Source organism: Podarcis liolepis (assembly GCF_965112155.1).
Source record: "Podarcis liolepis genome assembly, chromosome: 5".
Classification (NCBI taxonomy): Eukaryota; Metazoa; Chordata; class Lepidosauria; order Squamata; family Lacertidae; genus Podarcis; species Podarcis liolepis.
The window spans coordinates 87,699,887-87,720,897 of record NC_139556.1 but is presented as its reverse complement, the minus strand read 5'-3'; the positions used below and the strand labels follow the sequence as shown (position 1 = coordinate 87,720,897).

At 43.4% G+C, this 21,011-nt stretch overlaps 3 protein-coding genes across 4 annotated transcripts in view; 1 reads left to right on the top strand and 2 right to left on the bottom strand.

The window, feature by feature from the left end:
• PHC3 (polyhomeotic homolog 3) overlaps positions 1–21,011 on the top strand; it is a 51,977-nt gene that overhangs the window by 5,152 nt on the left and 25,814 nt on the right. For both annotated transcript variants that reach the window (XM_083504004.1, XM_083504003.1), the window contains exons 4-6: positions 636–713; positions 1,678–1,803; positions 4,564–4,662. In XM_083504004.1, the coding sequence (XP_083360130.1) occupies positions 636–713; positions 1,678–1,803; positions 4,564–4,662 (303 nt within the window). The remainder of the gene's footprint in view (positions 1–635; positions 714–1,677; positions 1,804–4,563; positions 4,663–21,011) is intronic.
• Positions 7,498–10,184, bottom strand: LOC310707185 (A-kinase anchor protein 4-like). Its single transcript, XM_083504080.1, has one exon. The coding sequence runs from the start codon at positions 10,035–10,037 to the stop codon at positions 7,665–7,667; it is 2,373 nt and encodes a 790-aa protein (XP_083360206.1). The 5' UTR covers positions 10,038–10,184; the 3' UTR covers positions 7,498–7,664.
• Positions 18,001–20,821, bottom strand: LOC310707220 (A-kinase anchor protein 4-like). The gene has a single exon (XM_083504157.1). It carries the CDS (start codon positions 20,655–20,657, stop codon positions 18,609–18,611), a length of 2,049 nt encoding a protein of 682 aa, XP_083360283.1. The 5' UTR covers positions 20,658–20,821; the 3' UTR covers positions 18,001–18,608.

Below are 21,011 nucleotides of genomic sequence, written 5' to 3'. Positions count from 1 at the left end.
CAAATTGTATACCGTATTTTTCGCTCTATAACACACACCCGACCATAACACGCACGTAGTTTTTAGAGGAGGAAAATCCGTAGGCATGCCACCCGTAGGCATTCCCTCCATAACACGCACAGACATTTCCCCTTACTTTTTAGGAGGAAAAAAGTGAGTGTTATGGTGCAAAAAATACGGTAATTGGAAGAGGCCACGAGGGTCATCTAGTCCAAACCCCTGCAGTGCAGGAATCTTTTGCCCAACATGGGGCTCGACCCTACGACCCTGAAATTAAGAGTCTCATGCTCTTGGAAGTTTGATCTAATAAACAATAACTAGATCCTCTTTTGAATATGTGTGACTTTTAAACAGGACCTGCCCCATCATCAAACTAAAGCTTTCATTGGGGTCTCTAGACAGCACAGTGAAAATAACAGATCCAGCACTTGGCAGCCTCTTAAAAAGTAGAGAGTTGGCCGTAGGGTTAAAGAGACTGCGGGCCACAGAGAAAACCATTGTGGGTTTCATGTGAGCATGGGACTGCCTAGCAAATGCCATTGAGCCTAGATGTTCAATTTATCATATTCAACATTATTTAAATACTTTTTATTGCAGTGTAAATGACACATTTGACAGATGTGCTTGCTATTTAGGCAAACCTGTCAGGTGGGAGGCAGTGCGCATCCCCCAATGGCAGTGTCACTCAGCAGTCAAGTATGTCGGAGACATCGGTAAGTAGCGAAACAAAGTGCTTTCTTTTAAACTAGCTTAAGTTACCATGTCAGTTCTCGGAAAGTTAGGAATGCAGCTGTGTGATCACATTTACATGCAAATAGCTGGAGGAGCAGAAGCTTCAATTTTAAAAATTGTCCGCAACAGAGTCTCAGTGCATTAATAGTTTGAAAAACAATAGCAAACACATAAATATAAATTTGCCATTGAAGAAGCTCTATGGTGACCCCCTGACATTGTGCTTTGCAAGAATAACTTAATGTTCATGGATTGTACTTGTGTGAATTTTGCCAGATCTCTTAAAACAGGAAATTTTTGCAGAATACCAATTAGAGGCTTAATAATAATGTTTGAGCATAAGTGTCCATGACTTTTACAGGTGGATAACGTCAGTTATTAATAACACGTTGAGTTTAGTGTGGGCTAAATTAAGCCTTATTCTGGACATTTTAATTGCAATTTGGAAAAATTAAAATGGCAAATCTAAGAAGGCAGATCTTCTGCAATGTGGCTGAACATTTTATTGCAATCATAATTTTAAACTCTAGTATAAAAATGAAACACCTCCTTATGATCAGGTATATCAGAAGATAAACGCAAGATCTGCTGTATCAGAATTGGTGTCTGTTTAAGTTACATATTTAAACTTAAACATTTTTCTTAACATGTTAGCAATAGTTTACAATTTATGGCTTTGTGCAATGATCTTCCTGATGAACAAACAGGTGCTTAAGGATTCAACTTTGACAGATGACATAAACTTTCTTACAAACCTAGATTCTGTGCTGCAGACTACAACTGCAAGTCCAATATATTGCTTGGCAACCCTGCACATGTTTACTTGGAAGCAAGTTCCGCTGTTTTCTGTGGGGCTCTTTTTGAAATTGTGGAATGAAGGTAGTTAATAAAACAATATTTTTGCTTCCATAGATTAATCTTTCTCCTTCTCCTACACCCGCGCAGCTAATAAGCCGTTCACAGACCTCCAACAGTAGTAGCAGCAGTCTTACCCAACAGACCATGCTTCTGGGGAGCACCTCTCCTACTCTGACTGCAAGCCAGGCTCAGATGTACCTCCGAGCCCAAATGGTAAGTCTTGCTAGTTTATATTTTATTATTATTTTTTGAATGGTTGCTAAGGTTTAGTTGTTCTTTTCTGTTTCGTGGCTAATGGTTCCTTGCCCCTTCTGAGTTTCCAACAGTGACTGTAATTTAGCAGTTAAGTTTTGTAATTGCATCTTGTTTAAATATCACGAGGCCACAAAGGAGCAGAATCCTGCCGAAATCTCAATAACATTTCTGTGGGTACCGGATAATTGGTGGTTTTGACATAACAGCCCTGCATGCATTTCCTCAAAAAGGGTATCGTAGGTTTGGAAAAGGTTCAGAAAAGGGCAGCCAAAATGATCAAGTGGGTGAAGCAACTCCCCTATGAAGAAAGGTTGCAGTGTTTGCGATTTTTAAGTCTAGAGAAAAGACAAGTGAGAGGTGACATGATGGAGTTTATAAAATTATTCATGGTGCAGAGAAAGTGGATACAGAATTTCCCCCCTTTCCCTAACACTAGAATTCATGTTACAGGTAGGTAGCCGTGTTGGTCTGCTGTAGTCGAAACAAAATAAAAAAATTCCTTCCAGTAGCACCTTAGAGACCAACTAAGTTTGTTATTGGTGTGAGCTTTTGTGTGCATGAACACTTCTTCAGATACTAGAATTCATGGACATCCAATGAAGCTTAGTGTTGGAAGGTTCAGGAGAGATAAAAGAAAATACTTCTTCATGTGACACATAGTTAAACTGTAGAACTCGCTTCCACAGGTAGGCAGTGATGACCTCCAACATAAAAGAGGATTCGACAAATTCATGGAGGGAGAGGGCAATCAGTGGTTACTGGCTAAGATGGCTATTCTCTGCTGCCGCAGTTGGAGGCAGCAGGGCTTCTGAATACCAGTACCTGGAAACACCAGGAGGGGAGAGTGTCCTTGTGGTTGAATCCTTCTGGTGGGTTTCCCACAGGCGTCTGGTTGGCCGCTGTGAGAACACGACGCTGGACTAGATGAGCCATTGGCTTCATCCAGGACGCTCTTCTTATGTTCTTAGATATTGTTAAAGTAGAAGAATGGGCCTTTTAAATTACTCCCTCTGCTTGCAAAGTATATGTGGTCTGGTGTTTATAGTAGGGCTTTTTCAGGACGGACACAAGTGAGAGTCACTTAGCCCTGGCAGCAGTTTTGTTTTCCAGCTGCTCTTCCTCTGTAGCTTGGTGAACATCTGGTGTAGGGTAACCCAACAAGTGATGGTTAAGCAAATCCATAGTTAAGACAACAAGCCCCGCTTGTCAAGGAAAAACTGGGGATCCCGTTTGTTCTTTTGCAGCTATGCTGCTGCTTACCCACACTTGATTCCACATGTGATGTGAGCTGTGTAGCAGATGGAAATGGCTTGGGGAAATAGCCTCATGTGCCAGATTGGGACTTGTGCTGGGCCATATGTTCTGCACCCCTGTTCTATATAGAAGAAAGTGCCATAGAACAGTTGGAGTATATTAAGGGAAGAACTTTTGGCTAGCCCTCCACATTGTGTGATATCATACTGTTGCATGGGCAGGAATACCCCTGATCCACTTCCTCTGTATAACTTTTTCTTAGATACTAAATGGAGTAAGCTGTTTCTTAAGTAGCATCGGGCCAGGATGTTCATCCACCAGGGCCGGTTCCATGATTGTTTATCTTTAAACCCAGTTCCTTATGAGTGAAAGACTTTTATGATTATGAATTGGAAACCTTTGAAAATGATGTGTAAAATCATTGGCAAAGAACTGTTTAAAAAAAGTTTGTGCTGTTGAGCCTTTTTGATTTCTTCTGATGATTCTCTTTGAGAATGATTTTAAGCATTAACGGGGGAAATACGCTGTTCTGTTTTTGTTAAATCAATCTCTCTGATGAAGTTTGTTGTGGGGCATGACTAGAATAATTCATTTGAAGGAACAAAGAGTTGGCAAAGATGATCTGTGGGGTCAGCAAGTGTTTTGTTTTTTGTTTGCTTGTTTTGTGAGGGGATTACCTGGTTCAGGCCTGTAATTAAAATAACTATGCTACTTTTCTTGCTAGACTTAGGATAGTGGGAAATATTTCTGAAGGGAGCACACCATCTCTTGCTGTAGACATCCCCGAGTTTGTGTTTTTTCACCTGTGGGATTTTAGAGATGTTGCCTGCAGCTCCTCACCAGTCATGTCTCAGATGTATATGGAGATGCAACACCAATGGCCCAGTTTACAGTTCCTTCTGTCATCCTCTGGTCATGGCTTTTGTGGACTTGTTGCATGTGCTTCTTCCATTCCCGGTCAAGCCTGCTGATTCCTAATGTGCCATCAAAGGCTTTGTGATCTCACTGGCCTCTCTGCCTCTCCTTGGAATTGGATATCACTTTGCAACTCCACATAAATAAATTAATGCGGGGATCTGCTGGTTCTGCGTTTCTCCCTCATTTTGGAGAGTGTGAGCAAATCAGTTGTTTGCCTCCCTTTCCTCTCTGCGTTCCGATGCAAAGAGCAGCTTCTGAGGAAGGAGGGATTTCCATCAGGAACATTGCAGGTGAGTCGGAAGGGTTAAAACTCTTCCTTTCCACTCCCTGCAGTCCTGGTGCTGTTCTTTGCTTTACCTCTCCTGTGGCTGAGCTACTTGGTGAAAGACTGGAAAGCTGCATTATTCTGGAATACTGCAGCAAATCTTTGCAGCTTTTTTTTTTAAAACCAAAACCTGAGAGAATTTTCTATCTAAGCTTTTGTTTGTTTGTGTGCATTCATGGTACAGTGTGTGTCTCAATTTTCTTTTTTGCTACCTTCCACAGCTGATTTTTACACCTGCTACCACTGTGGCGGCTGTCCAGTCTGACATTCCTGTTGTGTCGTCGTCCTCTTCGTTTCCCTGTCAGTCTGCGGCTACTCAGGTGAGCTCACGTGGGTTGTGTGAGCATGTGTGTGTGTATCCATTTCCAGATCCATTGTGAGTGGTCGGCATGCTGCTCTACTCTTTGTATCTAATGCTGCATTATTTATATACTGCTTTTCAAGCGGACCTCGCAAAGGGGTTTATATAAAAGTATTAAAACTGTAAGATAAATAAAATTTAAAAACGACAACAGACAAGCTATGGGGTAGGGGGGTGTAGAAGCCTGTGAATGCTAGATCCCATTTACCTTCAGGGCAAGGTGCTTCTTGAGTTTCTCTGTACAGTGGTACCTCGTGTTACATACGCTTCAGGTTACAGACACTTCAGGTTACAGACTCCGCTAACCCAGAAATAGTACCTCGGGTTAAGAACTTTGCTTCAGGATGAGAACAGAAATCGTGCAGCAGCAGCACGGCGGCAGCAGAAGGCCCCATTAGCTAAAGTGGTGCTTCAGGTTAGGTACGGACCTCCAGAACGAATTAAGTACTTAATCCGAGGTACCACTGTAGTGGTAGTTGGGAGTGGGAGAGGTCTCCCCAGCTGAAACACCGAGAGCTGGATGATGTTGATTCTCCAGGGTGTTCCATCTTTCTCTCTTTCTCCTCCTCACAGAGCAAGATGACTGTTGAACCACAGCCACTATAGGGCCACTCATTCAACTGTTATCTATATCTTTATCTTAAAACTTTCAACTGCTACAGCTACATTAGTATTTTGCCATATTACATGGCCAGTCTATGTTAGGAGTAACGTATTCTTGAGCCCAAGAAGCATATATCTAAAACACCTTAGAAAGGTGTCACTTAAATTTCAATGACCTCTTACCCTCTTTAACCTGTTAGAAAATAGTTGTACTGTAGGTTGGTACATTTTGATACATTTTCCCAAAGAGGTAGATATAGATGCTTTTTTTAAGATGGCAATGTACAATGACTTTAAACCTAATGACTAAATAATATTGAAGTATTGATGAACCCCTTGCTCCCAGAATTGATGTATAAGATCAGACTTAACCAGTGCATATTAATGCCAAAGAGCCTTTGAAAGAAATAAAGGATTCACTATGAAGAATAATAAAGTTTTATAAGCTTTTAACATGGCAGTTCCGTATGTCGGCTCACATTGATAACTGAATTTATTTCTGCATAAACGATGATCCTAAACACACTTACTTGAAACTGAGGGTCACAGTTAATGCTAATCCTACTTAGAGTAGACCCACTGAAAATAATGTAGATGGCTAACTTAGGTCCATTAATTGCAATGGGTTTGCTCTGAATATAACTTAGTTGGATACAGCCATGAGTTCCGCTGCAGTTAATGGGCCTCATGTCTCACACACTCACATATACAGTGCTTTTTTCTGGGGGGATGCAGGGGTACGCATACCCCTAAACATTTTATGAATCTTTGTACTTTTGTCCATTTACTGTATTCATTTCCCCCCGATTTGAACTATAGAATGGTCATTTTCTTGAGTCAAAATGAAAGTACCCCTAAACATTTCTTTAGAAAAAAAGCACTGTGTATGTATACAGTGGTACCTCGTGTTGCGTAACCTCCAGGTTACGGAATCTTCGGATTATGACTGCGGCAAACCCAAAAGTGTATACTTCCGGGTTTCGCCGCATGCGCGGAAGTGCTCTGCACACGTGCACAGAAGCAGTGCCTCTAGTTATGGATTTTTCAGGGTGTGCATGGCACCCCAAAATGAATTAAATTTGTAATCAGAGGTACCATCGTATGTGTGTGTGTGTGTGTGTGTGTGTGAAAAAATATGAAATATGAAAAAAATCCATCAACAGAAATACTTTAGTACAAAAAGAACCATGTGCAATCAGTAAAGTATTATTTCTACACCTTCTCTAATTTCCCTTTGAGCAGGTCAGAGTGGTGTTAAAAGGACAATGAAACAAATGTGTAGTCTAACAAGGTTGCACATTCAGGGCACTGTTAGATGACAGGCTTGGGAGCAGTGGCAGAGACATTGGGTGTGGAATGTGCAGAGTTTGGGTAATAGCAACGTGAAGGCATCTGCATCAGATACTGTTATGTGTAGAAGTCTCACCCGATACGCAGCCATGGTGAATTCCATTCCAAAGACAGATGTCAAATTTACATTTTATTGTAGGTCCTGCATGTAAGTCCTGAGTCATATGATCATTCGTACAGTTAAAATGCCTCTTTTTCTTCCATGTTTATATAAGCATGGTCATAGGTTCAGCAGAATCAGTTACAATAGCTTTTGAAAATAGGGCTTTTGTAGCCTGTGACTGACTGCCAGTTTTACAAAAAGCTACATCTTTAGAAATAGCAGGGGTGTGGGAGAAGCTTTGCAGATTCAGAATATATAAATCAATGATCCTTTTGTGGATCAAAATATTTACCCTCCTATCTTTGCTTAACTTGTCAATACCAATGTGAAATTATGGATAGTGTAGTTGGAGAAACTGAACACCGCTAAATCAAAACCCAACCAATTTTCTTCATCTTACTAACAAAACTATTAAACTTCATGGGTTTTGCTTGACAGAAAGTGGAATCCTGAAGTACAAGTACTGTTCAGCAACATAAACCTTTTCACCTAACTTTAAATGCTTTGCGACGTCTGTCGAAGGGGAAGGGGAAGAAGAGGGAAAGAATCTGTGATCAGTCTTGAATCCAGAAAGAATCTCCCTAATAGTAAAAAACAGATGTCAAAAGGCAAAACCACCCAAATGGTCTATCGACTACACTGGTAACAATCTCCAATAAAACAACCTCTAGCTTTCGTATCACCTTTCCATCTCATAAATAGTATCTACATATGAATTAATAAACAAATCAATGACAGTTGACATTTGTATTTTTTTTATTGATGATTTTGCCCAGCTAGTGTGACAGCCTGTGGAATTTGATGAACTGTTGTCTATGGAAAATGAGCTGTATTGTTATTCCATCTGGTAATTAAGATGGCACTTCGCTGGGTGGAATTAATGAGAGGGAGGTGTTGGCACTTGTCTACAGATTAGCAAGCAACCAGTCAAGAAGTCCGCCACGAGGCATGTTTCCCACAGCGGCATCAACCTGTTGTTTTTCGAAATACTTCATTACCTCCTGCAAAATATCCCCCACACTCGCACCCTTCTTGGCTGCTTTATCAGCCAATTGAGGAAGCTTCTTCAGTTCCTCATCATTCTCATTCATGAATGTGAGATTGGGCACTTGGAAGTGAGAGGCCGCCATCCATTGGAGGATAGCCTGGAGCTCTTTGTTCTGTGAGCTGGTATTGGCGCACTGGTTGTTTACTATCACCTCAGAACCAGCGGGCACAAGTGGCTTTCCAATATTAGTAGGTTGTGGAGGTTTCTGGGATGCCATCGAATCTGGACTTGATACACCTTTGTTTCTTGCGGTAAAGTATGTAGCTTGATCATCAGAGTAATCTTCAACAACAAAATCAGGGCTTTTAGTCATGTACATACACAGCTTCATCACAGATTCCATCAGCTGATCAATGAATTTCTTGTTTATTTGGTCCATGTTTTCAGAATCCATTTCTGGATTGCAGTGTTTGGTTGAGGATTTTCTGCTAGACCTATCATCATATGAGCTTGGTTTGCAATTCTTGGTGCTTATTTCGCACTCATCCACGTTGAAACCAGCCTCCTGAAGGACCTTCTGGATGATTGATAGGAGAGCGCTTTGTATTTCTCCCCTCTGGTAATCTTGCTGTTGTGGATCACCCTTGCAACCATGAGATTTGGAACCATGTTTGCCTCCCTTTTCACAGAACCCAAATGAAGATGTGTTTGAGTCATGACATGGGTCCTTGTATTGAGTTAGCAGGTGCTGCTGTATCAACATTAAAGCTGTCAGAATGAGGTCTTTTGCTAGAAACTCAGTTGTGGAGCTACTTTTTTCTGGCCTCTTGTCATGGCATCCCCTGTCTGGACCTTTGCATCCTGTTTTTGATCGCAGCATGCTGATTCCATCCTTAATTATTGTCTCACCTACTTTCTGAGCTGCAGACTGAGCTGGATCTTGCTTTACTTTCTCCCTCGTGTGTAATCCACCTTTCAAAGAGGCGAAATGCATATTTGGAGCATTAGGATCTAACGAACATCCTGTCTTCAATAAAGAGTATACAAGACTATGCCCTTTCTCCTTAGTTTCCGACATCAAAGCGTTGTACATTCTTAGTACCATTGCTTCTAAAATCTCCGTTGACTTCTGGGTCCCTGCATTGAAGAGATTTTTCTTCACTGTGGTAACAAAGTCGGAGTCTGTCATGAGGACCCCAGTGACATTATGTAGATTTTTCATAGTAGAGTCAATTAAGTCTGATATGACATCCTTTGTGTGTTTGAGAAACACTCTTTTCAAAATCACACAAGCTGGAAGTGGTTGCCTACTCTTGTGAATCTTTGTGGCATTCACAAATGAGAATGTCATATCCTTAGCATTTTTATTTGCATAAACCATTAGCCCTTTGTTAAAAGAACCGCAGTCATTGCGACCTGACTGTTTCCTTGGATGTATCAAATGAGCATGTGACGTTGGCTTTCCGTCATCACATTCTGGCATGGATTCACTTTGGTTGGAGCATACCTCACCATAAAAGAGAGAGGTTTTCTTGGGACTTCCTTTACCCTCTTCCTTCTTGCCCGTAACCTGTTCTTGAGATGATTTAACACCAGGATCCTGGGCATTTTCCATCACCTCATTCACCATCTTGGATGCAACTTTACTTACAGAACCAGGATTGAGGGCTTTCCCATCTTTGGTGGCATAAATTGCCTGGCGTATACATTTATTGGCAGCATCTTCCAGATTTTCAGAGATCTCTTTACTTGCCATTTGCATAACCAAGGAGCACAACTTTTGAACAGTGCTTGCTACTTCATCTGCAGGTCCTTTCTGACCTTCAGCAGACTTGAAAGCTGTGTTGTTGTTGTTCTGGGACATCTTGTCAGCCGCTGATGGCTTTTGTTGACGAGGGGCAGTAGAAGGGGTCAGTGCATGTTGGAATCCACATGCATATTTCTGCAGGTCGTCAAAGAGCCAGGACACAACATTCAGTTCTTCAGTTGAACCTTGTTTGAACAGACAGACTGCTCCTTCAGTCTTAGACTGTTCTGGTGTCTCACTATCCTTTATTACAATTACCTCTTTGTCCTGCATTTTCCCCAGATCAAGTCCTGTGGCAGTTTCATTGCCTTTAGACTGGCCAGCAGCATCTTTGCCTGTATCGTCTGTGTTTTTTATGTTCAGGCTGGAGACATCAACAAAACAGATCACTTTTCGCTCCTGGTCCTTCCCTCCATCAGGATTGTAGAGGTCTACCTTACACACGCCTGCTTGGCTGTGTAACCAGTCAACTTCTTGAGACATCCTTTGAAGTTTACAACTGGAATTGCACCTAGGACCGTAGTGGGTGTTCTTTCTCAGCTCAGCTGCTTTGGTGACCCTGCCAGACTGAAGATGTTGCCTCCTCTCTCAACTTTCCATGCTCTTCTGCTGCCAGATGTCATTTTCACTTGTGTGCACACATGGTTTCTATGGCAGCAATGACATCACAAAGAAGCAGCACTGCCACCCACCAGTGGTGTGATTTCAGTTATTTAACAAGATATTGTTGCCCAACTTCTCTCCTTATCTATCCTACATGGTCTATGAGAAATTTGTTGTGTGTAGGGGGAAATTAATGGTGCATTTTCAAACCTAATACAGTCATACCTCATGTTACATTTGCTTCATGTTATGTTCTTCAGGCTTCGTCCCGTGGCGACCCAGAAGTACCAGAAAGGGTTACTTCCAGGTTTCGCCACTCGCGCATGCGCACTAGCGCTAAATCGCGCTTCGCGCATGTGCACAAGTGCCAAATCGCGCTGCGACCTGCGCAGATATGCCACTTCAGGTTGCGCTCTTTTCATGTTGCGAACAGGCCTCTGGAACCGATCCCGTTCGCAACCAGAGGTACCACTGTAACGGAAAATTAAGAATGGTTGGTTTCTACATTTATTTTACTATAAAAAATAATCTATGCAGACCTTAAGTAAAGCTTCCACAGTGATTTAATCATAATATGTTTCTAAACATAGCCACAAAAGAAGTGTCACAACTTCAAAATACTTGAGGCACTTGGTTGTCATCTGTCTGTCTCAAGAGACAATGAAGGAGTGTGCCTTTCAGGGTGAAGTCAAACTGTTGGAATGTTACACAGCGTCTGCTGTGGCTGTAGAGATTAATATGGGAGAGACATGTTTTGTTGCAGCTGGGGCAGATTAAGATGTCTTGTTGTGCTGCTGCAAATGTACCATGGTGCTTCTTCCCTCTGCACTCCTCCCAGCAGTCCTTCCTCCTCTGGGCACTGCTGTGGATACGTGACCTGATTGTCTTCAGGCCCTGCAGTCATCTGCATAGGATTCCTGTGCGGCAGAGTTAACGATGCCTGCCTTCACGTCTCATTTGCAGACATCTTTGTAACACAGGATTTGTGTGCCGATGGGCCTGGTGCCTGAAGTCAGCTCCCTGCAGTGCTACAGTGTGCTAAAGTAACCCAACTTTGAGGTTACCAATGCATGGGTCTCTGTTGCCATGCTATCCTTTGTCCAAGAATAGCTGTAATTCGTACACAAGCCAAAACTGACAGAAGACACTCCTAGTGATGAAAACCACTTGTGCCTCCGCTGCCACTGCTGGATCCTGGAGCCTTGTTCCTTCAGATGCAGTCCAACCCTGTGTACATTAGATAATCTACCGAATTCCTAGATCCAGGAACCCACACACTTAAAAGCAGGGGCATAGGAAGGGGGCATTGGGGGGGCAGTCCGTCCTGGGTGTCATCTCTGAGGGGGTGACAAATGCCCCCTGGGCAGATCGCCACACCACCCCCTGAGCACCACCCAATGGGCACTGGCCACAGACTCCGCACTGTCCGCCCGCTGCCTCCCCCCCAGCTGAAGGGCAGATGAGGCCCCGTGGCACACCCTGTCCCTTCCTCAGAGCGCCCTGCCCCTGGGCATGCCGCCCCAGGTGCCTGAGAAGCTTCCGCTGCTGCTGCTTAAAAGGCATGTTCTCAGGATTTAGGCCATGATCTCACATACGCATATGAAACCCAGAATAGGTTATAGCCTTTGGTTGGCATCACTGGACATTTGGCTGAGGCCTGTGCCTTCTCATACTACTTGCTATTGTTGCCTGCCTCCTGCTCACTGTGGGTGAGTGAGCATTAACATGAATGAGGAGGAGTTGTAATTTCTACATCAGGGGCATAGGAAGGGGGCGGCAGGGGCGGTTGCCCCAGGTGTCATCCCAGAGGGGGATGACAAAATCAACCCTGGGCAGATCACACCACCGTGCCGCGATCGGACCCCTGCCGGGAGAATCACACTTCCACACCACAATGAGACCTCCACTGGGAGGATTGCACCACCACATTGCAATTGCGCTGCCGCCTTGGGCAGATCGCAGCGCCCCCAGGTGCACGGCACGTGCGCCGCTCTGGGTGCCTGAGCAGTTAGCTCCGCCGCTGAATACCATGTCAGCATTCTGGGAGGTGGTCAGATTGGGTGAAGAGAGAATGGCAAGAAGGGAGCTGTGGCATTAGCAACAAATTCTGTGGCACTTAATCCTGGGTAGGGATATAGGATTGCAGCCTTAAATGGTGAAAAAAATTCAGACACTTTGAACTGAAGTCATAGTAATTCATGGAGCTCTTCCTGAGTAGAAGAATCAAACCATACAGTAGGGCTCAGCGTCCCTCTTGCACACCTGTCTGATGAATCTGGCAACCTGTTAAATGGACCAGCCAAGATCAACTTTGATCCAAGCCAAACAATGCTTGTAGCTCAAGTATCATGTAATAGGTCCCATGCTACATCCACTCTGAAGGTTTATAGAACGTAAGTGCTCTTCTGGTTCACATTAAGGGCCCATTTAGTCCAGCATCCTGTTCTCATAGTGGCCAACTAGATGCTTTGGAAAAGCCACAAGAGGTTCTAAGTGCCAACAGCACTCTGCACCCCTGTGTTCCTCAGGAACTAGTGTACTGGAGATATAGCCATCATGGCTAGTAGCCATTGATAGCCTTATCCATAATTTCTCTAACTGCATTTTAAAGCTATCCAAGTTGGGACCCATCACTATAGTTGGTGGCAGCAGATTCCATAGTTTAACTGTTTACTACGTGAAGAAGTATTTCCTGAATTTTCCAGTATTCAACTTCATTGGATAATCATGATGTCTTGCGTTGTGAGAGGATGGGAAAACCACTATTCATTTTCTCGACATTGTGTGTAATTTTTTGCTCCAATTTCAATCCCCAGCATCTCCGTGGAGGGCTGGAAATGCCCCTTGCCTGAAACCCTGGAGAGCAGCTGCCAGTCAGAGTAGACAGTATTGAGCTAGATGGACCAATGGTCTGATTCAGTAGAAGGCAGCTTCCGATGCCCCAGCTCTGCAATATTATTTTTAATACAGAACTGTATCACAAGTGCAGTTGCATCTTAGATGCGATATTATGATACTGACCGTTTTATTTTTACAATCTTTCTGAATGGTGCCAAACGTGCAGTTCACCTTTTTCACAGCTGCTGCACAATTGGACAACATTTGCACCAACCTTTGCACTACAATCTCAAGTTCTCTTTTTCTGGTCAGTCACCTCCCTTTTAGAGCCCTTTAGTATATATGTGAATTTAGGATTTTTTTACCCTATTGTGTATCATTTTATGCTTGCTTACATTGAACTATATTTGCCGTTTTAATGCCAACTCAGCTAGTTTGGAAATATTCTTTTGGAGCTCCTCATAGCCCTCTTTTTATTTTACCACTTTTATGTCATCAGCAAAATTGGCCACCTCACTGCTCACTCCTAACTCCAGATCATTTATGAATAGGTTAAAAAGCACCAGAATCTTACTTTCTACACGCCTCCACAAGAGAACAATCTATTTATTCCTACTTTCTGCTTCTCCTTGCTTACCTTATGGTCCATAAGAGGGCCTCTCCTCTTATCCAGTGATTGCTAAGCTTACTTAGGGGTCTTTCATGAGGGACTGTATCAAGCTCCTTGAAAGTCGAAAATTCGAAATGTCTGCTGCTTATTGTTACTATTGGACTAACTGACACTCACAAAGAACTTTGAAAATTTAGACATAACTTTCCTTTGTGGAAGCTATGCTGATTCTTCTTCAGCAAGACTTGTTCTTCTATATGCTTAGTGTTTTTATCTTTAAGAGTGCATTCCATCACTTTTCCTGGAACACATGTTAAACTAGCTGGTCTAATCTCTTGGATTCCTACCCATCCGCCTTGATTGTTTAAAAAAAACCACAACCTAGTGTTGCATTGACAGTTTTCCAGCCCTTGGGTATGGAAGCTAATCTGAGGAATGAGTTACAGAGTTGCACTGCAAGTAGGAGCAGCACATTCTAATTTCTCTGTGTATCTGGCTCAGCAAGCATCCTCCCTTCTTTTCATTTTTCCTCCTGGGTAACTTATAGGTCACAGGAAAATCCTCCCAAGTGGAGTGGCCCTATGGATACATATGTGTGAAGTAACATCTGACCAGGCCCATCCATGGTTACAGAGCCTCTTAACTGATGGTGATGCAAGCGAACACACTGGCTGAAAAATGTACGGCCCCACACATGCAAATGATCACCAAGCAGTGGCATATGTGATCTTAATTGTGTCTGATCAGCTTCCCCAGTCCATTCTCACCACACGCTCCAAAAGTGACTGACCATGCCCCACAGAATTGGTTTGTACTAGGTCAAACTTATTTGCAGACACCAGTGGCAACAATACCCACATTTCAGCTGTTAAGGGAGGTACAGTGGTGCCCCGCAAGACGAATGCCTCGCAAGACGGAAAACTCGCTAGACGAAAGAGTTTTCTGTTTTGGAGGTGCTTCGCAAAACGAATCTCCTATGGGCTTGCTTCGCAAGACGAAAATGTCTTGCGAGTTCCTGCGGCTTTTTTCCCCTCCCCCCCCTTTTCTAAGCCGCTAAGCCGCTTATCAGCTGATCCGATAAGCCGCTAAAAGCTGCTAATAGCGCTAATCCGCTAATCCGTCAATGGGCTTGCTTCGCAAGACGAAAAAACCGCTAGACGAAGAGAATCACAGAACGGATTCTTTTCGTCTTGCGAGGCACCACTGTACACATTACCTTACTAAAGGTCACAAGAACAAAAGATGAGCCTTCTAAGCAACTGACCATTTGCATGTATATTTAAGAGCACTATAGGCACTGCTCCCAGTTCGCTTAACAACGCTTACCAGGTCCTGGGTGCCACTCAATATTAAGTCCAGGGTCACCACCTCTCTGGTCAATTCCAACACCAGCTGTTATAGTGCACAGTCATTAAGGGCATCTAGAAATATTACCCCTTTGTCATGACTGGTACACATATGTAGCCATTCTATACATTATTGCAATGTCTCCTCTTTTAGAGACTTCCTTGATTTCATTCATCATCTCAAGGTCTGCTTGAGCATTTTGATAGCACGTCCCCAGTACTAAATTATTTTGGGGGCCCAGTATCGCCACCCACAATGGATCTGTGGTGGAGTCTGCCTATTTTGAGATTTCTAGCTTGCTGGATTCAGTGCTGTCTTTGAGGTGCAGAGTGACACCACCTCTGGTCTGCCCTTATCTGTCCTTCCTGTAGCATTTATATCCAAAGATAACCATGTCCCACTGGTTCTCTCCATTCCACCAGGTTTTTGTGATGTTCACTATATCAGTGCCATTCCCTAAGTCCAAGCACTCAAGTTGACCCATCTTGGCTTGGAGACTTCTAGCATAAACACTTGCATACCAGTCTCCTCTTGAAACTTTGTTTACCCTCCAGGTGTCCCCTCCTTCTCCCCCAGTGAGACTTGCCCCACATTTCTCTCTACGCGGGGCTGCCCTTGAAGCTGACCCAGAAACTCCAGGGGGTGCAGAATGCTGCAGCGAGGCTCCTCACGGGGTCTCTGCCATGGGAGCACATTCACCCAGTGCTTTTCAAGCTGCACTGGCTCCCGGTAGAGTACAGGGTCAGATTTAAGGTGCTGCTTTTGACCTTTAAAGCCCTTCACGGCCTAGGACCCTCGTATCTATGGGACCGCCTCTCCCGGTATGCCCCACGGAGAACCTCAAGGTCCATAAATAGCAACACCCTAGTGGTCCCGGGCCCTAAGGAAGTTAGATTGGCTTCAACCAGAGCCAGGGCCTTTTCAACTCTGGCTCCGGGCTGGTGGAACGCTCTGCCTTATGAGACCAGGGCCCTGCAGGATCTGATTTCTTTCCGCAGGGCCTGTAAGACAGAGTTGTTCCGCCTGGCCTTTGGCTTGGAGCCAATTTGATTCCCTCCCTCTCTCTCTTTTTTCCTTTCCTTCTCCTCCTGCGATGAGGCTACATTTTAATATTTTAATGTTTCAATATTTTAATGTTGTATTTTAATTTTGTTTTTAAGTTGTAATCATTCAACTTGTTTTTATTATTGCTTGTAAGCCGCTCTGAGCCCGGCCTTGGCTGGGGAGGGCGGGGTATAAATAAAAATTATTATTATTATTATTTTGAAAACGTTAGCCTTGAGACTATGTTTTCTTTTATGAGGGTCACCCGAGGCTTGCGTTGAGGAGGTCTACCAGAGTCTAAGAAGATGCAGTTCCCAAAACACTGTAAACCCTTTAATTCTAGCAAGCTTTCAGTGAGCTTGATGTAGGTTTGGGAAGTGTGTGTGAAATAGATAGTATTTTTAATGAATTTATGCTGCTAATTATATTGAACTCACTCACATATTAGCAGGCTGGCTAAGGGTAAGCTGGCAATGTGTGTAGTAAGCAGTGCTGAATTTGCAAATAGAACTCTTCCAAGGATATCTGCAGTCTGTATAAGATTACTATATTGGCTCTACTTGCATGCTCTGCACAGTGTCTCTTGCAATATAGTACAAAGCGTTGCCTAACATTTCTCCAGTTCCTTACCGTGTGCTGATTATTACTGCTCTTCACCTCATATGTTCGCTTCCATCAGTTTTGTAGCAGCAAATAATTGGTCTTCACATCACATAGTTTTGCATAAAAGAACTTTTTTCCTTGGTTCTGGTGAGGGGTGGTTCCAGGTTTGATAAGCCTTTTGGCAACCTGCGCAGTGAGAGATATCTCGAGGAGGCGGGATTGTGTAAACAGAAAAATCCTCTACCATTCACAACTACTGTACTTGATGTGGGGCTGGTGAGGTCAAAAGCAATGTGCAGAGAGAGTTCTTGGATGGAGGCCTGGGCCCCAACAGAGAAAGTAGTTGCAAGTTATTCTTACTGTTTGTCCTAAAAGATAATGCATGTGCATGTAGGATTATATTTTATAACAGAAAGATCTGCATTTTCTTTTAACATTATTAAATGCAGACTTATGAAGATACTTGGGGGTTTTTTAAACTGTGAAAATTTCTTAAGCATTTTATGGTGCAATCTTACGTTCTTCATCTTTCCATAATCAAGTGACAGAGACTTTTTTTATTTTTCTGCCACATGTTGTGACATACCCTTGTAGAGATCAACCAATTCAGAATGGGTAGAGCTTAAATTACAAAAAGTAAAACACTTATTTTTCGTGTAATCACAAAACCAGTCCTTGCAACTGGTACATCTTTGTCCTTCATTATGTAGAAAGAAGACGCAGGTCTACTTTTATTGTTACTTGTCTAAAATCCTAAACTTTGTTAAGCTAGAAGTAACACCAAAATTACCTTGCTGAGACTAAGGCATTAAAACAATACTCAACACACTCAAAATTGCAGGATAGTCATTTAGTCCTTAATTCACTGTGTTGCCTACAATTTAGCATTAAATTTCATATGTCAGAAAGGACATGCAAAAAAAGATGCACAATTCCAACTGCAACAAGGGTCTAGCCAGGTGACTGACCGAAGCTAGCTATATAATGTGATGCTCAAGATGAGGACCTCCTATTCATCCCATTGTCGTGAACTTTCTGTCATGGGGTTGTGTGCATTTTTTTGGGGGGGGGGAGTATTCCTGATTCCAGATACATTAATTTATGAGGCCCTGAATTGGTCAGCAATATCTACCAATGCTTGATATTCTATGATTCCACCTCAGCAGTATACAGCTTAGCGTGTCTGTCTTTGGTTACAGACATCCTGGATGCAACCATGTAAGAGGCAACTGACTTTCAAAATAGCTAAGAAGTAGAGGGAGTCTCCCATAAGTGCCAGAGGTTGCCCCCAGTAGTTTGTTAATTGCATTCTACTTCCCTATTAAAGTTATGGGCAGCAGCAAAGGAGAAGCATGGAGATTCCTTTAAAATAAACTGGCCTGGAAGTGAACACAACGTAAATGCATTGTCCTAACATTTATTTTCTGGAGCGCTCCTTTTGGAGACAGAATACTTCTTCACATCAGTCGGTAGATGAGGGTGGAATGTACAAAGCACAAAGTGGGTGTCACAAAGCAGAAGTGAATATAAGGTTTTAAAACTTAACACATTCTGATTTGTAACGAGTTGAGACGGTTGCCACAACTGATACTTTCTCATCTACTGTGACTGGAAACTCGGACTCCCTCCCCTCCCTTCTTTTCCCCACCTTTCTGTGCCTTATCACTAATTTTCATTAGCAGCCTACAGTAGTAGTAGAAAGGCTTTGAACACATCCTGCATTTTGATTTATTTTTTTTAATGCTGTTTCTGGGCTCCTTGGATTATGTATAATGTTGCAGCTAATTAGGACCTGGTTATTTGTTTGAAGTGATCAATAAACAGCCTGTCTCCCCTCTCACTTTTTTTTATTCTTTTTTATTGATGAGCTTGCCCAGCTACCCCAGTTCAGTTCAGTGCACTGTTGCTTGCAGTGGGGCTGTATTGGTGGTTTCAGTTGCGCCAGCAAAGAGTGGTTTCGGCGCCTGGACTGGGCTCACGAGAGTAACATGAGAGGGAAGAGTTAGTTCTTACAGGTTAGCAATCAGCCAGTCGACTAGTCCACACCGAGGCATTTGTCCCGACATGGCATCCACCTGTTGTTTTTCATAATACCTCATTACCTCCTGAACAATGTCGCCTACGCTGTAGCCCTTCTTGGCTGCTTTGTCAGCCAGCTGAGGAAGCCTTGCCAATTCTCCATCTTGATCGTTCATGAATGTCAGGTTTGGCACATTGAATTGCGAAGCAACTAACCACTGGAGCACAGCTTGCAGTTCTTTGTTTTGTGTACTGTTGTTGCAGTTCTGGTTATTCACAATCACCTCAGAGCCCACACCCAATGGCATCCCGTTACATTTTCCGTCATCGCCACCTTTAGCCATCAGCATGCACAGCTTCATCACCGATTCCACCAGTTGGTCAATAAACTGCTTGTTTATCTGTTCCATGTTGTCATTCATATCAGGCCCCCCATATGATTTAGATAAGGCCCTCTGTGGTCTGCACTCGGCAAAGGAAGGCTGCTTATAGCCTCTGTCAGGGGGACACTCGTCTGCAACACCAGCTTCTCTTAGTACTTTCTGGATGATGGACAAGAGAATACTTGAGAGATCGCATTTTTGGGATTCCAGGCTTTCCTGTCTGCCCCCGCCTGGCCTTGAACCATATTTGGACCCACCGCTTCTGTCATGGGAACAGCAAAACGATGTGGTAGTTGTCTCGCGGGTGGGTGCTTGATCTTTGTTTTTTTCTAAGAGGTGTTGCTGTATTAACATTAATGCTGTTACAATAAGGTCTTTAGCGTACACATCCATTGAACAGTGCTTGTCTGCACCTTTGCTTCCACCGGGATGGGGCCTCATTTGTCCATTTCCTCCTCTGCCCTGCATTTCACCTTTAAGTGATGCAAACTGCAATCCTTGAGTTCTGGAGTCTGTGTGTGTACCTGCTTTTAGTGCTGTGAAAGCTAGGCATTGCTTTTTATCGTCTCCTGACAATGCTTTGAATAAACGTTTCACCATTGCTTCCAGAATCTCAGTTGACTTCTGGGTCCCTGCATTGAAAAGGTTCTTCTTCACTGTATTGACAAAGTCAGAGTCTGTCATGAGCACTCCTGTGACGTTGTGTAGATTTTTCATAGTGGAGTCGATTAAGTCAGATATGACATCCCTGGTGTGTTTCAAAAGCACTTTCTTTAACACCACGCAAGCTGGTGGAGGATGCTTGCCTTTTTGGACTTTCATTGTCTTCATGAATGAGAACATCATATCTGAAGCAACCTGGTTTGCATATACCATCAATCCTTTGCTTACAGAGCCATCATCCTGTCCAGGACATGACTGTTTCCTTTCCAACATTTGTCTGTCCGCTCCCTGACCATTCCTGTAGCCGTTCTGATTGCACATCTCTCCATAAAAGACGGAAGCTTTTCTGGGGTCATCGTGAGATGATTTGGGGGACAGCTTGCCATAGTCTGCACTGCTGTTTGATCCGCGGGGATTGATTGATTGCCGAATGCATTTACTACTGTCAAATTTATCCTTCATTTCCTTCTGTGCCATTTGAACCACTAAAGAACAGAGTTTGTTAACATAATAGGAAAGATCATCTCCTCCTCTTGGGCAACCATTGCCCCGGAAGGAAGTATCACTGGTCTGGGACATCTTCTCAAGCGCAGGTGAATTGTAAGCAGATTTACGAGGGCCTGAGGGGGTTAGTGCATGCTGGAATCCAACTGCGTATTTCTGAAGGTCGTTGCTGAGCCAGCTAACAACGTTGAGTTCTTCAGAAGAGCCTTGCTTGAAAAGGCAGACGGCGCCTTCGGTATTAGAATGGGGATCGTTCTCGTTGTCCTTTATTACAATTACTTCCTTTTCTTCAAGATTACGAAGGTCAAGACAAGGGTCAGCGGCACCGGATAATCCTCTGTTGTGTTTGTGTTTGTCTGTTACTTTGAGGTTGCCAACATCAACGAAACAGATAACTTTGCGGTCTTGGTTTCTTGACTCGTCGGGACTGTAGAGGTCTACTTTGCAAAGGGCTGACTGACTCTGTAGCCAGTCAAACTCCTGTTCCATACTATGTGCCCAGAATCTGAATTGTGCCCCAGGTTGTGGAGCGTTCTTGTTTCGGTTTTCGCTGACCCTGCCCCACTCAAGATGTTGCCTCCTCTCTCAGCTTTCCATGCTCTTGTACTGGCTGATGGCATTTTCATTTGTGTGCACACATGGTTTCTATGACAGCAGTGACATCATAAAGCATGGATATCATCCACCAACCAGTGATGCCTTGGCCCTGCTTAACATAAGATTGTTCTGTATTTTTCCCCTGTTAACCTGTACTAAAAGCATACCCAAAAGATTAAAGTATTGATTTTAGTAGTCAGGTTGAAAAATAAGGGCGTGTATTGGTTTTCTTCCTAAGTAATCCCC

What these genes read in the sequence shown, in the direction of transcription:
- LOC310707185 (XM_083504080.1), bottom strand. Translation starts at nt 10,037, where the DNA reads ATGTCTCAAGAAGTTGACTGGTTACACAGCCAAGCAGGCGTGTGTAAG.
- LOC310707220 (XM_083504157.1), bottom strand. Translation starts at nt 20,657, where the DNA reads ATGGAACAGGAGTTTGACTGGCTACAGAGTCAGTCAGCCCTTTGCAAA.